Source organism: Dicentrarchus labrax, unplaced genomic scaffold (assembly GCF_905237075.1).
Source record: "Dicentrarchus labrax unplaced genomic scaffold, dlabrax2021, whole genome shotgun sequence".
NCBI lineage: Eukaryota > Metazoa > Chordata > Actinopteri > Moronidae > Dicentrarchus > Dicentrarchus labrax.
Genome location: NW_026136720.1, coordinates 16,960,776 through 16,978,645, shown reverse-complemented (window position 1 = coordinate 16,978,645; position 17,870 = coordinate 16,960,776). Strand labels below are relative to the sequence as shown.

Below are 17,870 nucleotides of genomic sequence, written 5' to 3'. Positions count from 1 at the left end.
GTGATGAGGCTCAGTCCAATTGAAGTTGTGTAACAGGAAAAACAACAAACAGCTGGAGTTAAAGAGCGTAAAGGAATTTGTTTGTGATGTGCGTTGCTTTCATCCTGCCAAGGGAATACACCACAGACTGGCCGAGATTAGACATCCTTCCTGCAGCATTTTTTCATGGTGACTCCTGGGATTTGAGGATCGAAAAACATGCAAGTGATGTACAAAGAGAACAGCTCAAGGTGCATCACCCCATGCCCCCATGGATCATCTGGAGACAACCGAAATAACCCATGCAAATATAAAAACACACAGACATGAACCCCGTCCCCTTTAAACATAAGAGGCCGTCCCTGTGACGAGAGTCGCAGTATTCCAGGAATGTCCTGATCCGTCCTGATGCCTTAGGGAAGAGACCGAGAATGCTCATGACCCCCCCCCCTTCTCCTTTAACATATACACGCACACATATGAGAGGAGGATTCATATGACAGGTCATATGTACAGTGAGAACAGATTACTCCTGACCTCATGTATCCATTCATGTATGATGTAAGTCCTCAATGACACAGTTCTCTTTTGATCACTCCTCTGCCTGTCCTGTCTTTGGCTGTCTCCCTCACACATTTACAGCTTTTTACATGGTATCAAATGATTATGATACATCTTGTCAGCCACTGGCAAAGCTATACCCATCTTTTTTCTTGAAATGTCTCTTCTCAATGTGGTGATGTCAATGTTAAAGTAAAAGAAAAAAAGATGTGCAACTGGATGATTATTGGGGTCAAGGGTTTTGTGACCTCCTCAGGTCCAGGGATGTCTGATGGGGCAGGTAAAGCGTGGTTAATGAGTGGCAGTTAGAAACGAGTGCTGATATGTGGCAGGAATGCAACACAATGACACACTTGTCGGTCAGCGCTGGAGTGCCTGGGTGGTTTGTGGAGGCAATCTAAACGTCTCTATTGTTTTAGACCAGTTATTTTCTAAACTAAATCTCATGACAACTGACTTCTTTCATTATGGGTGCTTCTTGAGGAATGCATAGGAAAAAAAGTTAAGGCTGCTCTAGGGTAAAATGTACATTTTTTGTTTGTTTTAGGCAAGTACAATTGTCTTGTATGTAAGGGAGATTGTTCATTAATGGTAATAATATTAAAAAGGGATAATGACAGAAGTAGAAGTATCACAATCACGACCCTACGGTGGCCCGATTTTAGGAATCAGAGTGGGAGGGGTCTGGGAAAAGACGAGAAGAGGGCGGTGCTAACCTCTTCATATTCCTAAATGTCAATGAACTCTCCACAACAAGTTGAGCCCTGAAGTGCGTGGGATGGAATAATTTAAGGATAAGGACTGCAGTGATCTCAGATAATACGAGTTAAATCTAATGAAGCATTTATACACCATGACAGACAGACAATAAGATTCCTGCCTGTTGCGTTTCCTCATCTCTGCGTCTCAACAGTTTGTAAACAGGGATTTTATATCGGAAAGGGACGTGTTGGATTATTAACGAGTGGATATCCTCGGGCCAAGCTATTAACGGCGCGTTCTTGCTTTTAAGGAATATACGACAGGTGACTTTATGTAGAGGTACAACATGTCCTTCAGGATGAGACTGTTTGCTTTACTTTTCATAATCCCGCTGTGCGCATCCTCTCCTCTGTCAGCCGGTGAGTTTGAACTGTCTCAGACTTTTACGCACGCACTTTAGGAAGATGAAATAAAACAAGCATTGGGCGTGCTATTTTGTGCCTCATTGCATTAAACGTGCACACATTTCTCTCACCTTCACTTGAATTGTACTAATCTAACAACACTTGTTCTTACCAGAAACGTTTAAACCCAAAGGTCCAGCTGCGGAGAGCCGCTGCTTCGGCCGAGCTTGCAACCCCCGCATTGGCAACTTGGCCCATGGTCGAGTGCTGAGCACCCAGTCGGTCTGCGGCTCCAACTCATCTGAGCCTTACTGCTTCTATAAGCAGACCGCTGCCCCCCGCATCAGGGAGTCCTGCTCGGCAGCAAAATGCGGCAAGTGCAACGCAGCTATCCCCAGCCAGGCGCACCCTCCCTCTGCCATGAGCGACTCCTCTTTCCGCTACCCTGACACTTGGTGGCAGTCTGCAGAGGGGGTGAAGGAGGAGACGCTCCAGCTCGACCTGGAGACTGAGTTCATCCTCACCCACCTCATTCTAGTGTTCCGCTCCCCCCGCCCCGCTGCCATGGTGCTGGAGCGCTCTCAAGACCATGGGCGCACATGGAAGACGCTCAGGTATTTTGCCAGGGACTGTGATGAGGTGTTTGGCCTGGCAGAGGGGTCGCCAGGTGGGGAGAATGGAGCTACCTGCACCTCCAAGTATTCAGGAGCTTTCCCCTGTGCCAGAGGAGAGGTGAGTAGAGTGGCTGGCCTAGAACATTTTACATGAGGTGAGAAGGGGAGGGTGGGGTTGGGAGCTTAACAAGACACATGATATTTAATAACTACACAGATTATGTTTTACTGAGTAAAAGAGTATACTTTAGTTAGGGATTGTTTTAAGATTTTGGAGCAGGGAAGTTGGGGGCAGCTAGGGGTCAAAAGGTGGCAGTCCCCCCCCTGCCCACCTTTAGATCCACCCCTGTATGAAGTATTGTAGAAAAAAACTGTATATATAAATTAAACTAAAAAAAATCACCACTGTGTCTGTTATTATGAGCTGTAACATATGTTCTGATAAATATCCCCCTGGAACTATAAAGTCCTACCTGGGCAAAATGCAGTTATTAAACATCAAAGAGTTAACATACCACCACTTACACAAGACACAAGTTAAATCTGCACCTTGAATAACTTTTAAGATGAAATGACAAATCAGAAATACTTAATAAGATGCAAGACTTCCCCAAAAACCTTTTAACAAGGAGACTTCAGGAAGAGAACAGACATACATGTAATAGATGTTGTTTGTACAAAATAGACCAACAATTTAAAATTACACTATGAAATGACTGTGGTCCACTGTTCTGTATTATATCACACAAAACTCTTCATATCCAGACTATAAAACAAGCAGAGTGATAGCAAATAATTAAAATGAGCTAAATGAGCTTAATTTAAACAACAGAATCTGGAAAATCTATGTCACAAAATGATTCCACAGAGAGTTTTTGGACATTAATATAGAATTACCTCCCAGCCCTAATCTTCACCAAATTAAAACTCTACTCTTACATAATTATCAGTAATCTTTAAGGTGCGAGGGGGGATGCTGTAGCTCAGTGGAAACACTGAAGGACAAAGGAAAAGTTTGAATATGGGATTGTGATTTTATTCCTGAGATCTGAGAGTGACCACATCAAAACACACTTCCAGACATTCACCCAGCACTTCACAACAATGACACTCACCATCTGCTCTGCTTTTGTGGTCCATTTATTGGCACCAGGATGCTCTACAAGCTGATATCCCACAAGCCACTGAACAAACAGTTGACCAAGCTTTGTAAACTGATCTCTGGCCTGTGGGAGACCTTTTTTGTTAGGCCAGCCTTCTAAGCCACAAACTGCTTTGACATGCACGGCTAGAATATCAATGTTCACTTTTACCTCTGATGTTCCCTCAAAGCATTTTTTGGGACCTGCTGTATCATCACAGGGCGGGATGAGCCAGATAAGCAGCCATGGTTAATTCATGAGCAGACCGTTCATTCACGCTGATGGTGTAAAAGAGAGACTCTCACTGGCTAGTAAAAGGTTTGTTTTGCTCCAGAGAGACTCAGACCACGTTGGGAGGTTCTGCTTGAACGTCTGAATGAATATATGGCTTTGACTGATCTCATAATTGCAGTGTATTTATAACAAGTATGTGTCTCCCTACAATATGTCAGCTCTCTTGTGTAAGCCCCTTACCCTTTATAATTAGTGTCTCTGTTGCTCAACATGCAAAGACATTCCCAAAATGTTGTGTGAAAATGCAAAACGTGTCAGTAATAAAGTAATGCTGCAAACATTGTATATTTAGTTTAAACTTGCAGCAATGAACTAAAGTAATACATACGTACATATATGCTCACTACAAGTGAACATTTTCTGATTTTTTTGTCAAGAACATTAGTCATACAGTAAGTCTAATAAGTCTTACTGTAAGGCATAAATTTGACTGTATCACTAACAGTCATAATACAAAATATCTTCATTATGATGCAGCATTAATATTCTGCACAGTACAAACAGACAATGCAAGATGCAATAAGTTTGGATTGAAGACAATAAAATTATATTGGGGAAACTTTCAGTCAAGGTGTAGGCTCTTTGAAGAAATGAGTTCAGTTCAATTAAATTGGTTTTAATCGAGTTCATGATTTTAAAAAGTTCTTTGTAATTCTTAAAAAAAGGACGTTTTGGAGAGTTTTCCTCTTTCACTGACACACACACACAGATTTCGATTGAAAAACAAAATGCATTAAGGGTAACCAGATTTATATAACTTTTATTTCCATAAATACTCCTAACAGAATACTTGGTGTGTCCTGGTGTTATGATGAAGAGTGATGACCTGGGTTTTTTAAATCTGCACATATTTTTATATACAGACAGAGAGGATGTATCTAAAAGATCAACATTCAACAAAACTTAATGAAGGAGAATAAGAACCATTTGTCCATGTTTACATTGGAGCTAGTCTGATTTTCTGAGGATATCAGCTATTTGAGGAGCATGAAAGGCGAACCAGATTGATGCCTGTTTTTTATTTGGAAGACCAAGAAAGGACATAACGGACATAATTTATGTTTTCGTCATGGTCTGTCAGTTTTTCTAAGATCAGTTTTTTTACTTGTTAGAGAGGCCTTTTACAAGTGGAATAACAGAGATTTTGTGGGATTTTTTTCCCCCTCTATATCTTCAGGTGATTTATCGAGCCTTGTCACCCTGGCACTCGGTGGATCCCTATGGACCAGCCGCCCAGGAGCAGCTCATGATCACCAACCTGAGAGTCCGTGTGCTGCAGCGCCAGCCGTGTCCGTGCCAGGCCAAACATCCTGGTGCTGACGTCCTCCCTACAGACCATTATGCCATCTATGATTTTATTGTCAAAGGCAGTTGCCTTTGCAATGGACATTCTGATCACTGCATACCAGCCAGGGGCTACCAACCCCGCCAACAGAAGACCAGTAACATGGTGAGTGACTTTGAGCTGGATTTTGTGAACATACAGCTTGCAGATGCATGGTGGAAGAGCTCTTGCACAGTTTGCTCTGTTGTTAAAATCTACGTGTCAAGCTGAAGTCTGCCGATGGCTTCATTGTGTCTCCATTTGTTTAATGTAGTGAGATCGGGAGTGGAGGGTTTGGGGTTTTGTTCCCACCACTCCCTTGTTACTCAGCTGTGTGCTGGTATGTGCTGCTGAATCTGAAGGCTGCAGTGAAGACTGGATATTAGGCCACAGCTTTACCTACCATTACAGGGATTTAAGGATGTGGAAAACCTCAATTATGGTATTCAGACTAATGCTTTAACAACCCATAGTCTCTGTCATGTTATTCTCTTTACTGTAAATGGAGAATAGAAGCAATTGTTTAACTCCAACATGGTTTGAGGGGGTGTAGACATGTGGCGGTAATAAGCTGCACAACTTGTAACCACTTTGATTGTGTACATGTTGGTATGTTGCAAGAAGTATTACGCACACCACATGTAGGTGCAAGGCTGCTGGAAATCAGCATCAATGAAAAGAGTAATGCCTGCACACAAACTACACATTTATTTAAGTGGATAATGTTTTGATTTGATATTTCATCATGCTAAAATGTTTTAAAATGGCCACCACGCCCTTTATATACACCAGTAGACTGACAGGCTCCATGATGACAGGTGTGGTTAACCAATCAACCTACCCAGGGTGGTAAACATCTCAAAACAATTTAAACCATCTCAAAAATGCATTAACCCAGAGTGGGAGTACAGTACAATATAATACAATAAACAGTTTGTTGCAGCACCTACTTGCTCACTTTTCAGTCAACATTTAAAAGGTGCATGCAGGAATAATACATTTCCAAATAATTTTCTGTTTGCGGTTTTCCCGGCAGGTCCACGGCAAGTGTGTTTGCAGACACAACACAATCGGTGACCACTGCGAGCGCTGTGCTCCTCTCTACAATGACCAACCCTGGCAGGCTGCCAACGGCATCATAGGGACACCGAATGAGTGCCAGAGTGAGTGATGGGGCAAGAGAGTCAAATGCAGTAGTAGGACACACAGCATGTAGCCTTATCTCGAAAATGGATTTAGTCTCATAAATCACATGTAACCTTTTAGGCGCTCATGCGTGATGAATAACAGAGCAGCTCTACTTTTTATGTCTGTAAGAGATGTTGCTATCACTAGAGCTTTGAAAGTTCAAAGATCAGCAGGGCAAAGAAGAACCTCTTAGTCTGCTTGATTGTACATTTCCATCTGAACCCAGAGTGCAAGTGCAATGGACACGCCAAGAGCTGTCACTTCAGTCGTGGATTGTGGCTCGCAACGGGACGGCGGAGTGGTGGCGTGTGTGAGGACTGCAGCGACAACACCGAGGGTCGTCACTGCCAGAACTGTAAAAAGGGCTTCTTCAGAGACCCCAGCCGACCAAAAACGGCCCCTGACTCCTGCAAACGTAAGGCCCTTCAACGTGTAGCTTCTTTTTTCCTTAAACCATAACTCTTTCTGGATGAATGCCAGCAGGGAATTCCAATTAAGAGGGGCAGCCTTTGATATTTTGAGGACAGTAATGGAGATTTGATTTTTTTTTTTGACCCTCCAGATTAAAGCAGATTGATCTCTTTGATATGGGTATTTCCCCCCAGCACCTTTCTGTGAGCCATGGCCCTGTCAGTGATGAGATAGTAAGATGACTCTACTCCTCTCCTTAGCAGGAATGACGGAGAACTCACTGTCTTGGAATGTGACTGTAATTGCAAACAATGGAGGAATTTCCCATGGACCATGCGAGCACATTTTTCCCATTCTTGCCCTTTCCCCCTGCCAGGCATGCTGCAGCATTTTTAAGAATAAACATGCCGTTTTTGGAAACAGATGAAGCAAATCTGTAACAAAAATCAATCTGTCATCACAAGCGACCATCAGGCAGCAGGTCTGACAGCGCAGAGGGCAAATGATTTACTGTTTGTTTTTGCTGCAGCTGCTTAAAGCATGTTGAGTACATACTCCCAGCTTGTCGCTTGTTACAGGAAGATGATAAAATACATTTAACTTTTATATTGCCATGGGAGTTCACTGTGTACACTCTGAATATGTTTGTTTGTGCTTCTACAAGTGTGTTTGTCCTTTGAATACACACAATCTCATATGGTACACTGAGTGCTTACTAAGAAGAGGAGACAGGTCTTTTGACTTACAGACAGAAATGTTAACATGCAGTCCTCTTGTTCTGTCATGCCTCTCCTCTGCAGCCTGTTCCTGCCACCCTGTAGGCTCGGTCCTCTCAGGTGGTAGCACTCTATGTAACCCTAGCAGCGGGGAGTGCACTTGTAAGCCTGGTGTCGGAGGACCCCGCTGTGACAGCTGCATGCAGGGATACTGGGGGCTTCATGAATACGGCTGCCGTCCATGTGACTGCACAGGGGACTGTGACCCCTACACTGGTGACTGCATTTCTGGGTGAGAGCCAAGACTTAATACCATATCCTTATGTGTTTGTACTTAGATAAAGTGATGTGTGGTGTAAAGGTTGAGTGCATTCTGGATGATTAACACTGAGTGGAGCCCTGCCTCTGACTGGTTTTTACCTCTGCGGCACAGCTCTGATGTGGAGGTCTTCTATACAGCCACTGGCCACATGGGACACAGCAGCAATAATAGTGAGACGGCACTCTTTAGGGTAGAGGAGCTTTTCTCTGCACTGCACCACTCTGGTGAGTCACAGGTCATATCACACTTAATAAACTGCACACACAAAGCTAAAATGCAGCTGTTTTGATCTTGAAATCTATGCATACTGATCGAGTGATTTATATGAATCTTATTAATTGTGTTTGATTTTTACAGAGAAATGTGAGTGTGTAGAAGTAACCCTTGGCAGCCCTAAACTCTTCTGTGCTGCGGAGTATGACTATGGTAAGTGCTATTTGACAGCTGGAATTGATTCAGTATTGTTTGACCCAATAATGGCAGTCAGGGAGGGTGAGGCCATTTAACAACATAATTGAGTCTGTGGTCGTTTAAAAACCATCAGATCTGTCTATAATAAAGTGATGAATGCTGAAAAGTGCCTATGGTTTTTCAGCTTGATATCTTGTGTTGTGATTCCTCAAAGGTACCTTTAAAGGAGTTCTCTTGTGAACAAACAATTGTTCTGTTTACAATCAGTATTACTTACCAAAATGCTTTATGTGTTTCCTCAAGGCCCATCAAAACATGTTGAAGGCATTTTCTTCCACATAAACAATTTGCAAAGCTATATAATAATGCAGGTTTTACAAAATTGTAAAACCTCCTCATGAAACTGATTTGGATGTGTAAAGTTTAAAGAGTGCAAAAGAGAAGTGGAAGGTCAGTACTGATGAATTGCATTTTATAGTTGGTAGGCTGCTAATCTGATGAATGTTTGTGTTGCTTTGATAGTGCTGGTGGTGAAGGTAATGTCAGCTCATGATAAAGGCTCTCATGCAGAGGTGGAGGTCAAGGTCAAGAAAGTCTTACACCAAAACCCTCATATGAAGATCCAGAGGGGAAACGTCACCCTTTACCCAGAGTCCTGGACCACCCAAGGCTGTACCTGTCCCATCCTCAACCCCGGTCAGTTGCAACCACTTCCAATGAGAAACTTTATTGCTCACAGTGCAGAAGCTTACTAATTAGTCGACTCTTGAGTGGACAATCTGCCAGCTTTGTGCTGAATAGAGGATCTTTGTCGCTGCTCGAGGTCGGCTTTGAATGTGTGCCAACGTCCTAGCATCACTCATTTAGAATGAACATTTACAGCTTAAAGATTAGAGCCACCTCTCTGTTACGAGACTATTTCACATCTAACACTTTCACAATAATCATTCTGGCAACATTCATCCAAGCCAGCCTCAGCAGGACAGTATTTAACTGGTTGATTATAGTTACATAATGATGTACGCTCTTTTACATAAGGTGATTTTTCTCAGTTCTTTGAATTTTAGGCCCATTCTCAGTTTATGTTCTGCTCTCTCTCTCCAGGATCAGAATATGTAGTGGCTGGTCACGAGGACTGGAAGACCGGCCAGCTGATGGTCAACACCAAGAGCCTGGTTAAACAGTGGAAGTCAACCCTGGGACGCAAACTCCTTCACATCCTCAGAAAAGACTGTGGCCACTGGTAGGGCATCGCCAAGAACTGCTGTGGACAGAGGGACGGAGAGGTGGAGGATTGTCTGTGAAATGCAGATTATTTGTGGGACGAGTTGAAGGAGTGCGCAAAATGAACAGAGGGACTGTGTGAATTAGGCATTTTGCTTGGAAGTTAAAATGAAAGCAAACCCCCATGCCTGCCACAGGGATTTCAGTGTTTCTTCTGTTTTCAAAGAGTCCACAGCCCAAACAAACCACTGTGGCGCTACAGTGCCGTGGTTGCTGTTAACCTGCGGTAGAAATAAGCACATACTGTAAACAGATACCTCACCAGAACTTTAGTCACTTAAGAATCAAAGAGAACAAAGCAAGCCATCGGGACTCTCGTCTGGACAAAGTTGACGTTGGTATTTCATTCCTGTGCTACTGTATGATATTCCTGAGCTCACCTCTGTCTAGGTTATTTATAAAACATTAAGGAATGTATGTTAAATTCTCAGTTATTTGCTGACCAAAGATGCTGTCAGAGCTGATGAGCCAAAACACAGTCACATACTATTGTATCAATTTCATTGAGAGCTGTTTACTTTGAAATCTTGCAAAGGCGCAGACTGAATTATTCTTGTCGTCTCGCAGATATTGCCGATAAATCATGGATGAGTCAACATCAGAATGTGTGTGTGTGAGCGTGGATGTGTGCATATGCTTGATGTCCTTGGCGGGGAGTCTGGGACTGTACAGGTCAGAACAAGTAACTCCTGGATGAGGGGAGAGGATGAAAAAAACATTAAAGGAATCAGACGGCTTAATCTGAACAGCTCTTCTCTGCTCCGGCACACTCGCCCGCCTGCTGTCTGACAAGAGCAAAACACACCCTCTCTGGTCTGGAGTACATGCAACGGGCTAAAACACTTGGGATTGAGTTTGCTCTTAAAGCTGCTTCAGTTACAAGAGTGGATCATTTTCAGGTTCTGTGAGGATTTTCTGCTGTCCTTGTTCAACCTGCTCCCATATGAGGAGGATTCACTTGAGAAGGCCTCTCTGAACCTGATCCTGTGGGAGCTAATGTGTGTGTGTGTGTGTGTGTGTGTGTGTGTGTGTGAGAAAGAGAGCACACACTCTCTTAACATATGCTTCTCTTTTTGGCCTGTGACTTCTGCTGCGCCAAAATAAGTACGTATTAAAAGCCTGGGTATTCATTGACATCAGTGTATCATATCCAGAGTCCACAGGCCATTTTGAGCCAGTTAAGAATAGTCTTGGTCGGCTGTCTCCAAGGAGAAGGACAAACTCTGCGAGGAGACATGATGCATTCCTCAACCATGACATCACCGCCCATGTCCTTGTCCCAAAGACTTTACCAAAATGGGGTTGATTTTCATGTAAAGGACAAAGTGGTGATTTAGGGTGCATGAATGTACTCTGCTGTCAATGTGATATTTGTAATGCTATTTCCGTGTGTCCTATATGTTCTTTTTCATCTAAACTGCATAAACTACATGTCACTGTGCTCATTCTTAATGCTTCTGGAAAAGTCCATTTCATTACATAGGGGCATTATGGTGAAGCATGAGCATATGAATATCCTCACACGTCTTATTGTACCGTCTTCACTAGCAGAGGTGGCTGACTGATGTTTGACCCATGTTTTAGTGCCGCCCTCCTTTGGTTAAAAGAGAGAAATGCACCTTTAAATCATCAGTTATTGGTAATGTAAGTGACAATGCTCTTAAGCCTTTATGAATATGTACACAGTAATCAATGCAAGATTTATAACAATTTATTTCTTATAAAACCGCTTCAAATTAAAATAGAGCAAAGAAATATAGAAATATAAATATTTCATAGCAGTTGTTTTTTTCCTCACCAGGTCTTAACAAGGAAATGAAGCATAGCATTTTCAGGCGAGCAGTTCGCCAAAACCTTTTTTGCATGAATCTTTTGCATATATTTCTTTTGCATAATTCCTAAAAGCAGCACATCAAAATATGACTAAAATGACAACACTACATACAAGATGTTTGTCTATTGGCTCGATCCTTTGGGAACAAAAAAGTACTAGTAAGCTACTGCCATGACACAAGTCTTTTGCTCTTGCTCTAATTACCTAAAGGTATTCAAGCAGTGGAAATGTAGGTTAGAGAAATATTGCATAATTGCTATCAGTCTGCAGAGGTTTGTTGTCTCAGAGCTGTCATGCTCCTCCCGGTTCACCTTGACTTTTGCCACATGCTCAGTAGTCGTCTCCCCGGCTAACTACCTCCTTGCAGGTAGGCCTGAGTAGGATGGTGTGCTCGTACTGGGCGGTGTAGCTGCCCTTGATGTCGCAGAGAGGTGGGTAGGGGTCTATGATGCCAAGGTCACACAGATTCTTCAACGCCATCAGGTACTTGCTCTCGCCCAGGCGGTCCAGCCAGCGGCGACAGAATGCCAAGGTCCCAAAGTTCTCATTGATCACATTCAGCAGATGTTTAGCCCTTGGAAGTCTACAGCACAGTGACAACACAGAGTCAACAGTAAGACCAACTGGAGAATGAGTCTGTAGATGTAAACTGAGATATGAGGCTCAATTTACAGTCTGAATTTACAGTTCGAATATTAGGAGCAAATCAACCCATTAATAGTTTTATGAATCAATATTTTCAGTACAATACATGAGAGTAAAACAGCCAACCTTATCGGTACATGTCCAACATTGAAGTTTTTCATATAATGTGAGCACTCCATGTCGTCGTGGACTGCACCTCTTCCTGTGCTACCAAATGTCTCAATGGCATAAGCTTCACCTTCCTGAAAGGCAACAAAGACAAAGACGGAAACAGCAAATGTAGAATCACTATGAAAGTCTTTCATAACGAAGAGAAGGTCATAGTATCAAACTGTATCTGTACACCTTTCATGCAGGGCTGAGCGGGTATGATGTTACTGAAAGGACAAAAACACTCCAGGGGGACTGAGAGTAAATTTAACAAAAACCTCAAGATGCCAGCGGCTGACATATTCATGTGTAGTCTATTAAGGACACTGGTGTCTTTTCTGGAGCAGCGCCTCGTGCAGGTTGATTGGCTGGGTTTCATTGGCATTTTGTGTCTCTATCAGCTCGTGGCTCTTGTTGGAGTCCCTGTGGTATTAGCTGATAACACTGCGACACCCTCTCTCACTGCACCGATAATCAGTCAAAGTGCTAGCAGCCCTGTGGCACGCCCAGCTGCCACTCCAGCCGTGCACTCTCTGATCACAAAGCGGGTAATGGCCTCTGTTACACCAACACACTTCAGCTAAAAATACAACGCACAAAGATGCCACATCAGCAGAACCCACCCCCCAACCCCATTCTCCTGAAGCCATCAGGTAAAAAGCTTGACGCAGCAATTTGCCAATTAAAATGCTCAGTTCTGTCCAAATACAGTAATGTGCAGCAGCTGTGCGGGTGTGAGGCAGACATGGATCTCAGTGCCGACTCGGGCAAAGCCCATGTTTCTCCTTGGTGTAGCGCTGGCCTGTTAATGAACTCTGGATGCCCACAATTCAGTGCTCTTACAGTGAAATGAGGGGCTGGAGTTTGAACACGTGTTGCTACTCGATGCGGCTGGTAATTCCATTAAAGGTGTAATTAAAGTGCTGACGAGGGTGACTAAGAAGCTGTTAGAGCGGTGAATTGGAACACTTCTCCACACCCTGTCGTAACCCTAACCAGCCACATGTTCTTCCAATTACACTTAAGAATTAAAAAGGGTTTATTTATACGCAAGGTCGAGCAGCTAATAAAGGTTTAATTTCAGACGCTCCAGTAAAAAAAAAGGGCTGCAGTGTTGTTTTGCGCTGCAGAATCTTGTCACATCCACATTTGGCTCGGATTAAGTTGAATATAGTAAGCTGTATTCACGGCCGTACAAACCTCCATCCTTGTGGCCTCTCCGCCTTTAACAATAGGGACTGTCTTCCCTGAGTGTATCCTGTATTGTCCAATAGAGTGGCCATTGAGATTCCTGATTGGTTTCACTGTAAAGAAAACGCCACGTAGAGACTTAGTTAATAGGAAGGAGCACTGAACCTGCACATGTAGAAAAGATGATAAATGACCTCATATTACCTTGATATGTTTTCCCATCTATCTCCACTTCATATGACTCCATGACCTCCTGAATGGTCTCACCAACATCGCACAGGCGCACATCAATCCCTGCAAACTGAGACAGAGAAGTGTTTACACTCGTATCAGTACACAGCATTACAGTCTGGATAGTAAAAAATATTAGTGATGTGTTGTATTTAAATGCTTTACAGTAAAGCCCACAAAGGCGCTTTATAATGAACAAAATAAGGAACTAACTGCTAATAAATGAATAGTAATTCGTAAATAATTTTAAATTGAGGACACTACAGTAACACGTAGATACTATGTTAAAGAAATAGTATCTAATCATCTATATGTATGTATATGTATGTGAATCTGCATTCTGACCATCTTAATGAGTTGTTCCTGAACTCCAGTTCAGGTATTTAAAGGCTCAAAATCAAAATATAATCAAGTGCAATTTCTATATTTCATTATTTATTCCAACTAATTTATCTCTTGATTGTTTTAGTCTTGATACACTTAAGTTACTATTTATACACACTGCTCCGTATTTTATACAGAACATGCTCAAAATATTATTTATAAAACATTAGCAAATTTGCATTTAATGGCTTTTAGTATACGTTATAATCTAGTACCATCTGTTCCTGTACTGTAAATGTTCCATATCTTATCTTAATCACCTAATCATTTCCTCAGTATGTACACATTAGTTACTATTTGTGCCCCCCTCCCATGTTAAGTTGTACATAATAATAATACGAATGCATCATTATACCAATTTTCATATTTAGCGCTTGTGTTTAGTGTGTTTACTGGGAATTAATCATAATTGCAGGTGAGAACTGCTCTGAATATGTCATAATATGATTTCTCGCTCCTTGTTAATTAGTTGGGATTTTCTGTATCTTAATGTAAAGTACAACCAGCAGAGAAAAGGAGAACCATGCACATGTGGGTGGGGCTGTGTTACCTTAATGCCGGTGTTAGTTGCATCTCTCACGGCCTCCAGCAGCCTGTCAAACTTGGGATTGAAAGTGACGGTGAAGGCACAGTCTATTATTCGACCTGAAAGACCAAAACGTTTGGATATTCATAACAGTTTCTGTGAGGTGATCGTTTTGCAGAAATATTCAGCGTGTGTTAATCTAAAAAAAAGTGGAACTTAATTAACTTACAAGACCAGTTTATTTCTGGCAGTAAGAATTATAATGTAATCATCATTTTACCGTGTCCTAATAAATGCCAAGTGTGAAATGGCGCTGCATAACTCCAAAAGCACTTAAAAAGTTATTAGCAAGCTCTCACCGTTGATGTGTGTCCCAAAGTCAATTTTGCAGATGTCGTCATAGCGCAGCACGGTGGGGTCTCCTGCGTTTGGGGTATAGTGGGCAGCACAGTGGTTGATTGAGCAGCCGGTTGGGAAGGCCAGGCCTGCCTTTAGCCCGTTTTCTTTGATGAGCCTCCTGGAGCAGTCCTCCAGTTTCTCACTGCCAGAAACAGAAAGCAGCACAAAGGGACAATGGATGACAGGAACAATGAGACTGTTGTCACGACAGATAATATATCCAGAAGAGGTTGAAACCACAAAGCACTTCTCCTGCTTTCTTTGGCTTCTTGCAGGCTGGGACAAAAACGTGCTGAAAACATATCAACACAGGCAGGTATTGGCGGCCAAGATTAAAGCCCATTAGATGGGGGCTGAGGGACAACATTTCAGTGTGTGTCTCACCAGATATCAATCATGGTCATCCCTGGTTTGATCCAGCTCCTGACGTACGAGCGGACCTGCCGATGTGCCTCGGCCGCCTGCCTGAAATCATTCCACATCTCCTCATTGGCCATGTCCAGCGCCCGCTTCTCTTCACTGGTGGTCCGCCATGCTGCACTGCGCCTGGTGGGAGGTAGACAGGCACACCGCAGAGAGGAAGCACTCATTATTTTCTCATTATACACATGTTTGTAATGAGGATGTGACACTGGTGAAACTCTGCACGGGTGAACGCGGTGCTGATACTTTTCAACTGAGGACAAATCTTGAAAGAATTGATTTATTTGCTCCTGAGGAGGAAATTAAACCACACACTAAACATCACACCTCCTCGTGCTGCCCAATATGAATAAAGAGCAACGCAGAGAGACCTATATAAGAACTAGGCATGTCACACGGTGGAAGACTACTGCTGAGTATGAGGGACGACGTGGAGGTCACACACCCGTCTTTCGATGGTGGATATTCACACTCCTCTCCCTTTGGAAAGTCTCCGCTGGGATAGAGCTCACAAATAGGGATTGAGGGAGGGTCAGTCTGTCCCTTCACTGTGGCCCAGATAGAAAAACAGAGAAGCAGAGGAAAGCAGCAGGAGAGAGAAAAGAAAACACAAGTTATCGTCCCCATGTTTGAGACATTCATATTTTAACTAGAGAACACAGTGCAGTTCCTGACTTACAGATCTAATTAAGTAAGACACCCCTGAGTAAAAGAAACCCACTGGATTTTATTGCTAGAAATATCTGTGGCAGTATAAAAGGGGGAATGTATGAGGTAGCACATTAGTTAGGATCACTCACTCCACACTGTAACACTGACATTGTGTGTTTATGTTGAGTATGATGTCATTCATTTTGTCTGCTCAGTGTGTAAGGTCCTCTCGCATTTTGTCCTACATCTCCTGTGTCAGTGATGCATTATGCAACTCTAATGACACTAATTAACCAAGTCAAAGTGCTTTGGTGCACCTGTTGTATTTACCTAATGATCTTAAGTCATTCTGATGCTGTAAATTCTGGACGTAGATCTCACAGTAAAACATTAAATCTGATGTGCCTGTGGGACCATATTCTATCACTGTGATGTGGATTGCAGTTGTTTCAGTTCAAATTCTGAATGAAGTAAACGTGAGAGGAGTCCGTTGTTGATTGTTGCAGCACAAAGAAAATATGACTTACATCCTTTCTTCTTTTTCTTCCTTTTCTTCTTTTTTCCAGCTGAGTTCTCTCCCTCGTCTCCATCTGTTGAAAGCGTCATTAGTTTCAATACAGTTTTGTAAAGTGAGAATTATCGACAGGAGGCTTGGGCACGATTCCCAGTGTGCTACTGAAAATCAGATATCACATTGCAGATATGACCAGCTGAGTTTCACTGTGCTTTTTCAGCGGCTTCAAGTTCAACACAATCCCCACTGCAGATGATGATGGTGGTGGTGGTGAGGAGGAGTTACCTTCTTCTCCATCCTCCTCCCTCTCTTTGTCCTCCAGTGTTTGCTGCTCCAACTGTTTTGTCACATCACCAACACCTCCGGCTTCTCCGTCCCCCTCAGCCTCATTTGTCCCTGCTGCAAAGTCACACACCCTCGTGCATGCATGTGCAGGTGAACACACACGCGTGCACCAATGGTGTGCATGCACATGCATGGGCACAGAGACACACACACACACACACACACACACACACACACACATACACACACACAGTGAGTAAATTATCTGTGGTTCAGAGTCATCTCAAGAAAGTGCATCCACTCCGAGCCCAACTTGGCAGGGTCTGTGCATAAATTCTTTCTATACCTTGAGAGTCAATATCCTCAAGGGCATATGTACCTTGCAGCATTATGACATTTAGCCCTTCAAAGGCTGAGCTGTGAGGACCACACTTGACTTATGGGAGGTTCAACAACTCAGGCTTTCAGAGATTTTATGTTTTCCACATTATGAAGCAGTAAGGCTGCAAATTATCATTATGCTTTTTTCTTTTATTTTTGCATAAGAGTGGCTGTCATCTTATTGCACTAAAACTGTGGATACTTCTATTACATCATTCCGTGCAGTTTAGGGGGATTAATATGATAAAAACATATTTAATCTGGAGTAAAAAAAATCACATTTTACTACACCCACATCTCCAAATGACAGCTTTCAATCAGTTTTTAGGTTAAATTCCGGTTTTCAGAGATTGTCCCGTTTCCAGATGAGCGCCCTCAGCTCCGGCAGCAGCTGCTCAGAGTTGGGACAGCTGGACAGGAATACCTTCTGACAGGTTGAGAAGTCCCCTGTCCCGCATCTTTGACGATACCGAGTGGCAACCAGAGGAGACAATTTTGCACTATTTCCCTCAACGATTCTCTAAACCGCAAAGTGGTGCCTCTTACCTGGTGCGGTGGTCTTGTTCCTCTTCTTCTTTCTTCTCTTTTTCTTCACTGATTCCGAGGCGTCCGCGTCTTCCCTCTCCTCGTTCAAGTCGTCCCCATTGAGAAGTTGAGGCTCCACTTCAGGCTGTAGCTGTAGCTCCGCCATGATCAGCGACTGAGAGATGAAGTGACGCATAAGCTGCTGGGAGCCTCCAGTGGTCAAAGCAGAAAAGTGTGCTGGAGGAAGCTGAGCCAATAATGAGCTATCTCTGTGCAACAACTTGACCCGAGTGGAGGAAGACGATCCTCCATCCCCAAGTGCTAAAACTTTCATTTATCCCCAGATTTTTTTTTTTTTTTTTTTTTGTCTGCAGGAAAA

The 17,870-nt window shown here is 43.0% G+C and overlaps 2 protein-coding genes across 3 annotated transcripts; one reads left to right on the top strand and one right to left on the bottom strand.

The window, feature by feature from the left end:
* The first annotated feature begins 1,285 nt into the window (after positions 1–1,285).
* On the top strand, positions 1,286–10,783 carry LOC127353308 (netrin-4-like). 2 transcript variants are annotated; one of them, XM_051382442.1, is made up of 10 exons: positions 1,286–1,661; positions 1,840–2,378; positions 4,874–5,146; positions 6,057–6,183; positions 6,435–6,623; positions 7,420–7,627; positions 7,769–7,881; positions 8,015–8,083; positions 8,591–8,764; positions 9,173–10,783. In XM_051382442.1, the coding sequence occupies exons 1-10, from the start codon at positions 1,589–1,591 to the stop codon at positions 9,313–9,315; spliced, it is 1,908 nt and encodes a 635-aa protein (XP_051238402.1). In that variant the 5' UTR covers positions 1,286–1,588; the 3' UTR covers positions 9,316–10,783. The 2 variants fall into 2 exon arrangements, with proteins under 2 accessions (XP_051238402.1, XP_051238401.1); XM_051382441.1 differs by having other exon boundaries at positions 1,822–2,378.
* Positions 10,784–11,047: 264 nt separating this feature from the next.
* LOC127353309 (methionine aminopeptidase 2-like) lies at positions 11,048–17,690 on the bottom strand. Its single transcript, XM_051382443.1, has 11 exons — positions 17,513–17,690; positions 16,586–16,699; positions 16,314–16,376; positions 15,581–15,683; positions 15,097–15,258; positions 14,673–14,854; positions 14,338–14,432; positions 13,377–13,473; positions 13,182–13,285; positions 11,958–12,073; positions 11,048–11,769 (listed from the first exon to the last, which is right to left on the bottom strand). The coding sequence occupies exons 1-11, from the start codon at positions 17,685–17,687 to the stop codon at positions 11,517–11,519; spliced, it is 1,464 nt and encodes a 487-aa protein (XP_051238403.1). The 5' UTR covers positions 17,688–17,690; the 3' UTR covers positions 11,048–11,516.
* Between the last annotated feature and the right edge of the window lie 180 nt (positions 17,691–17,870).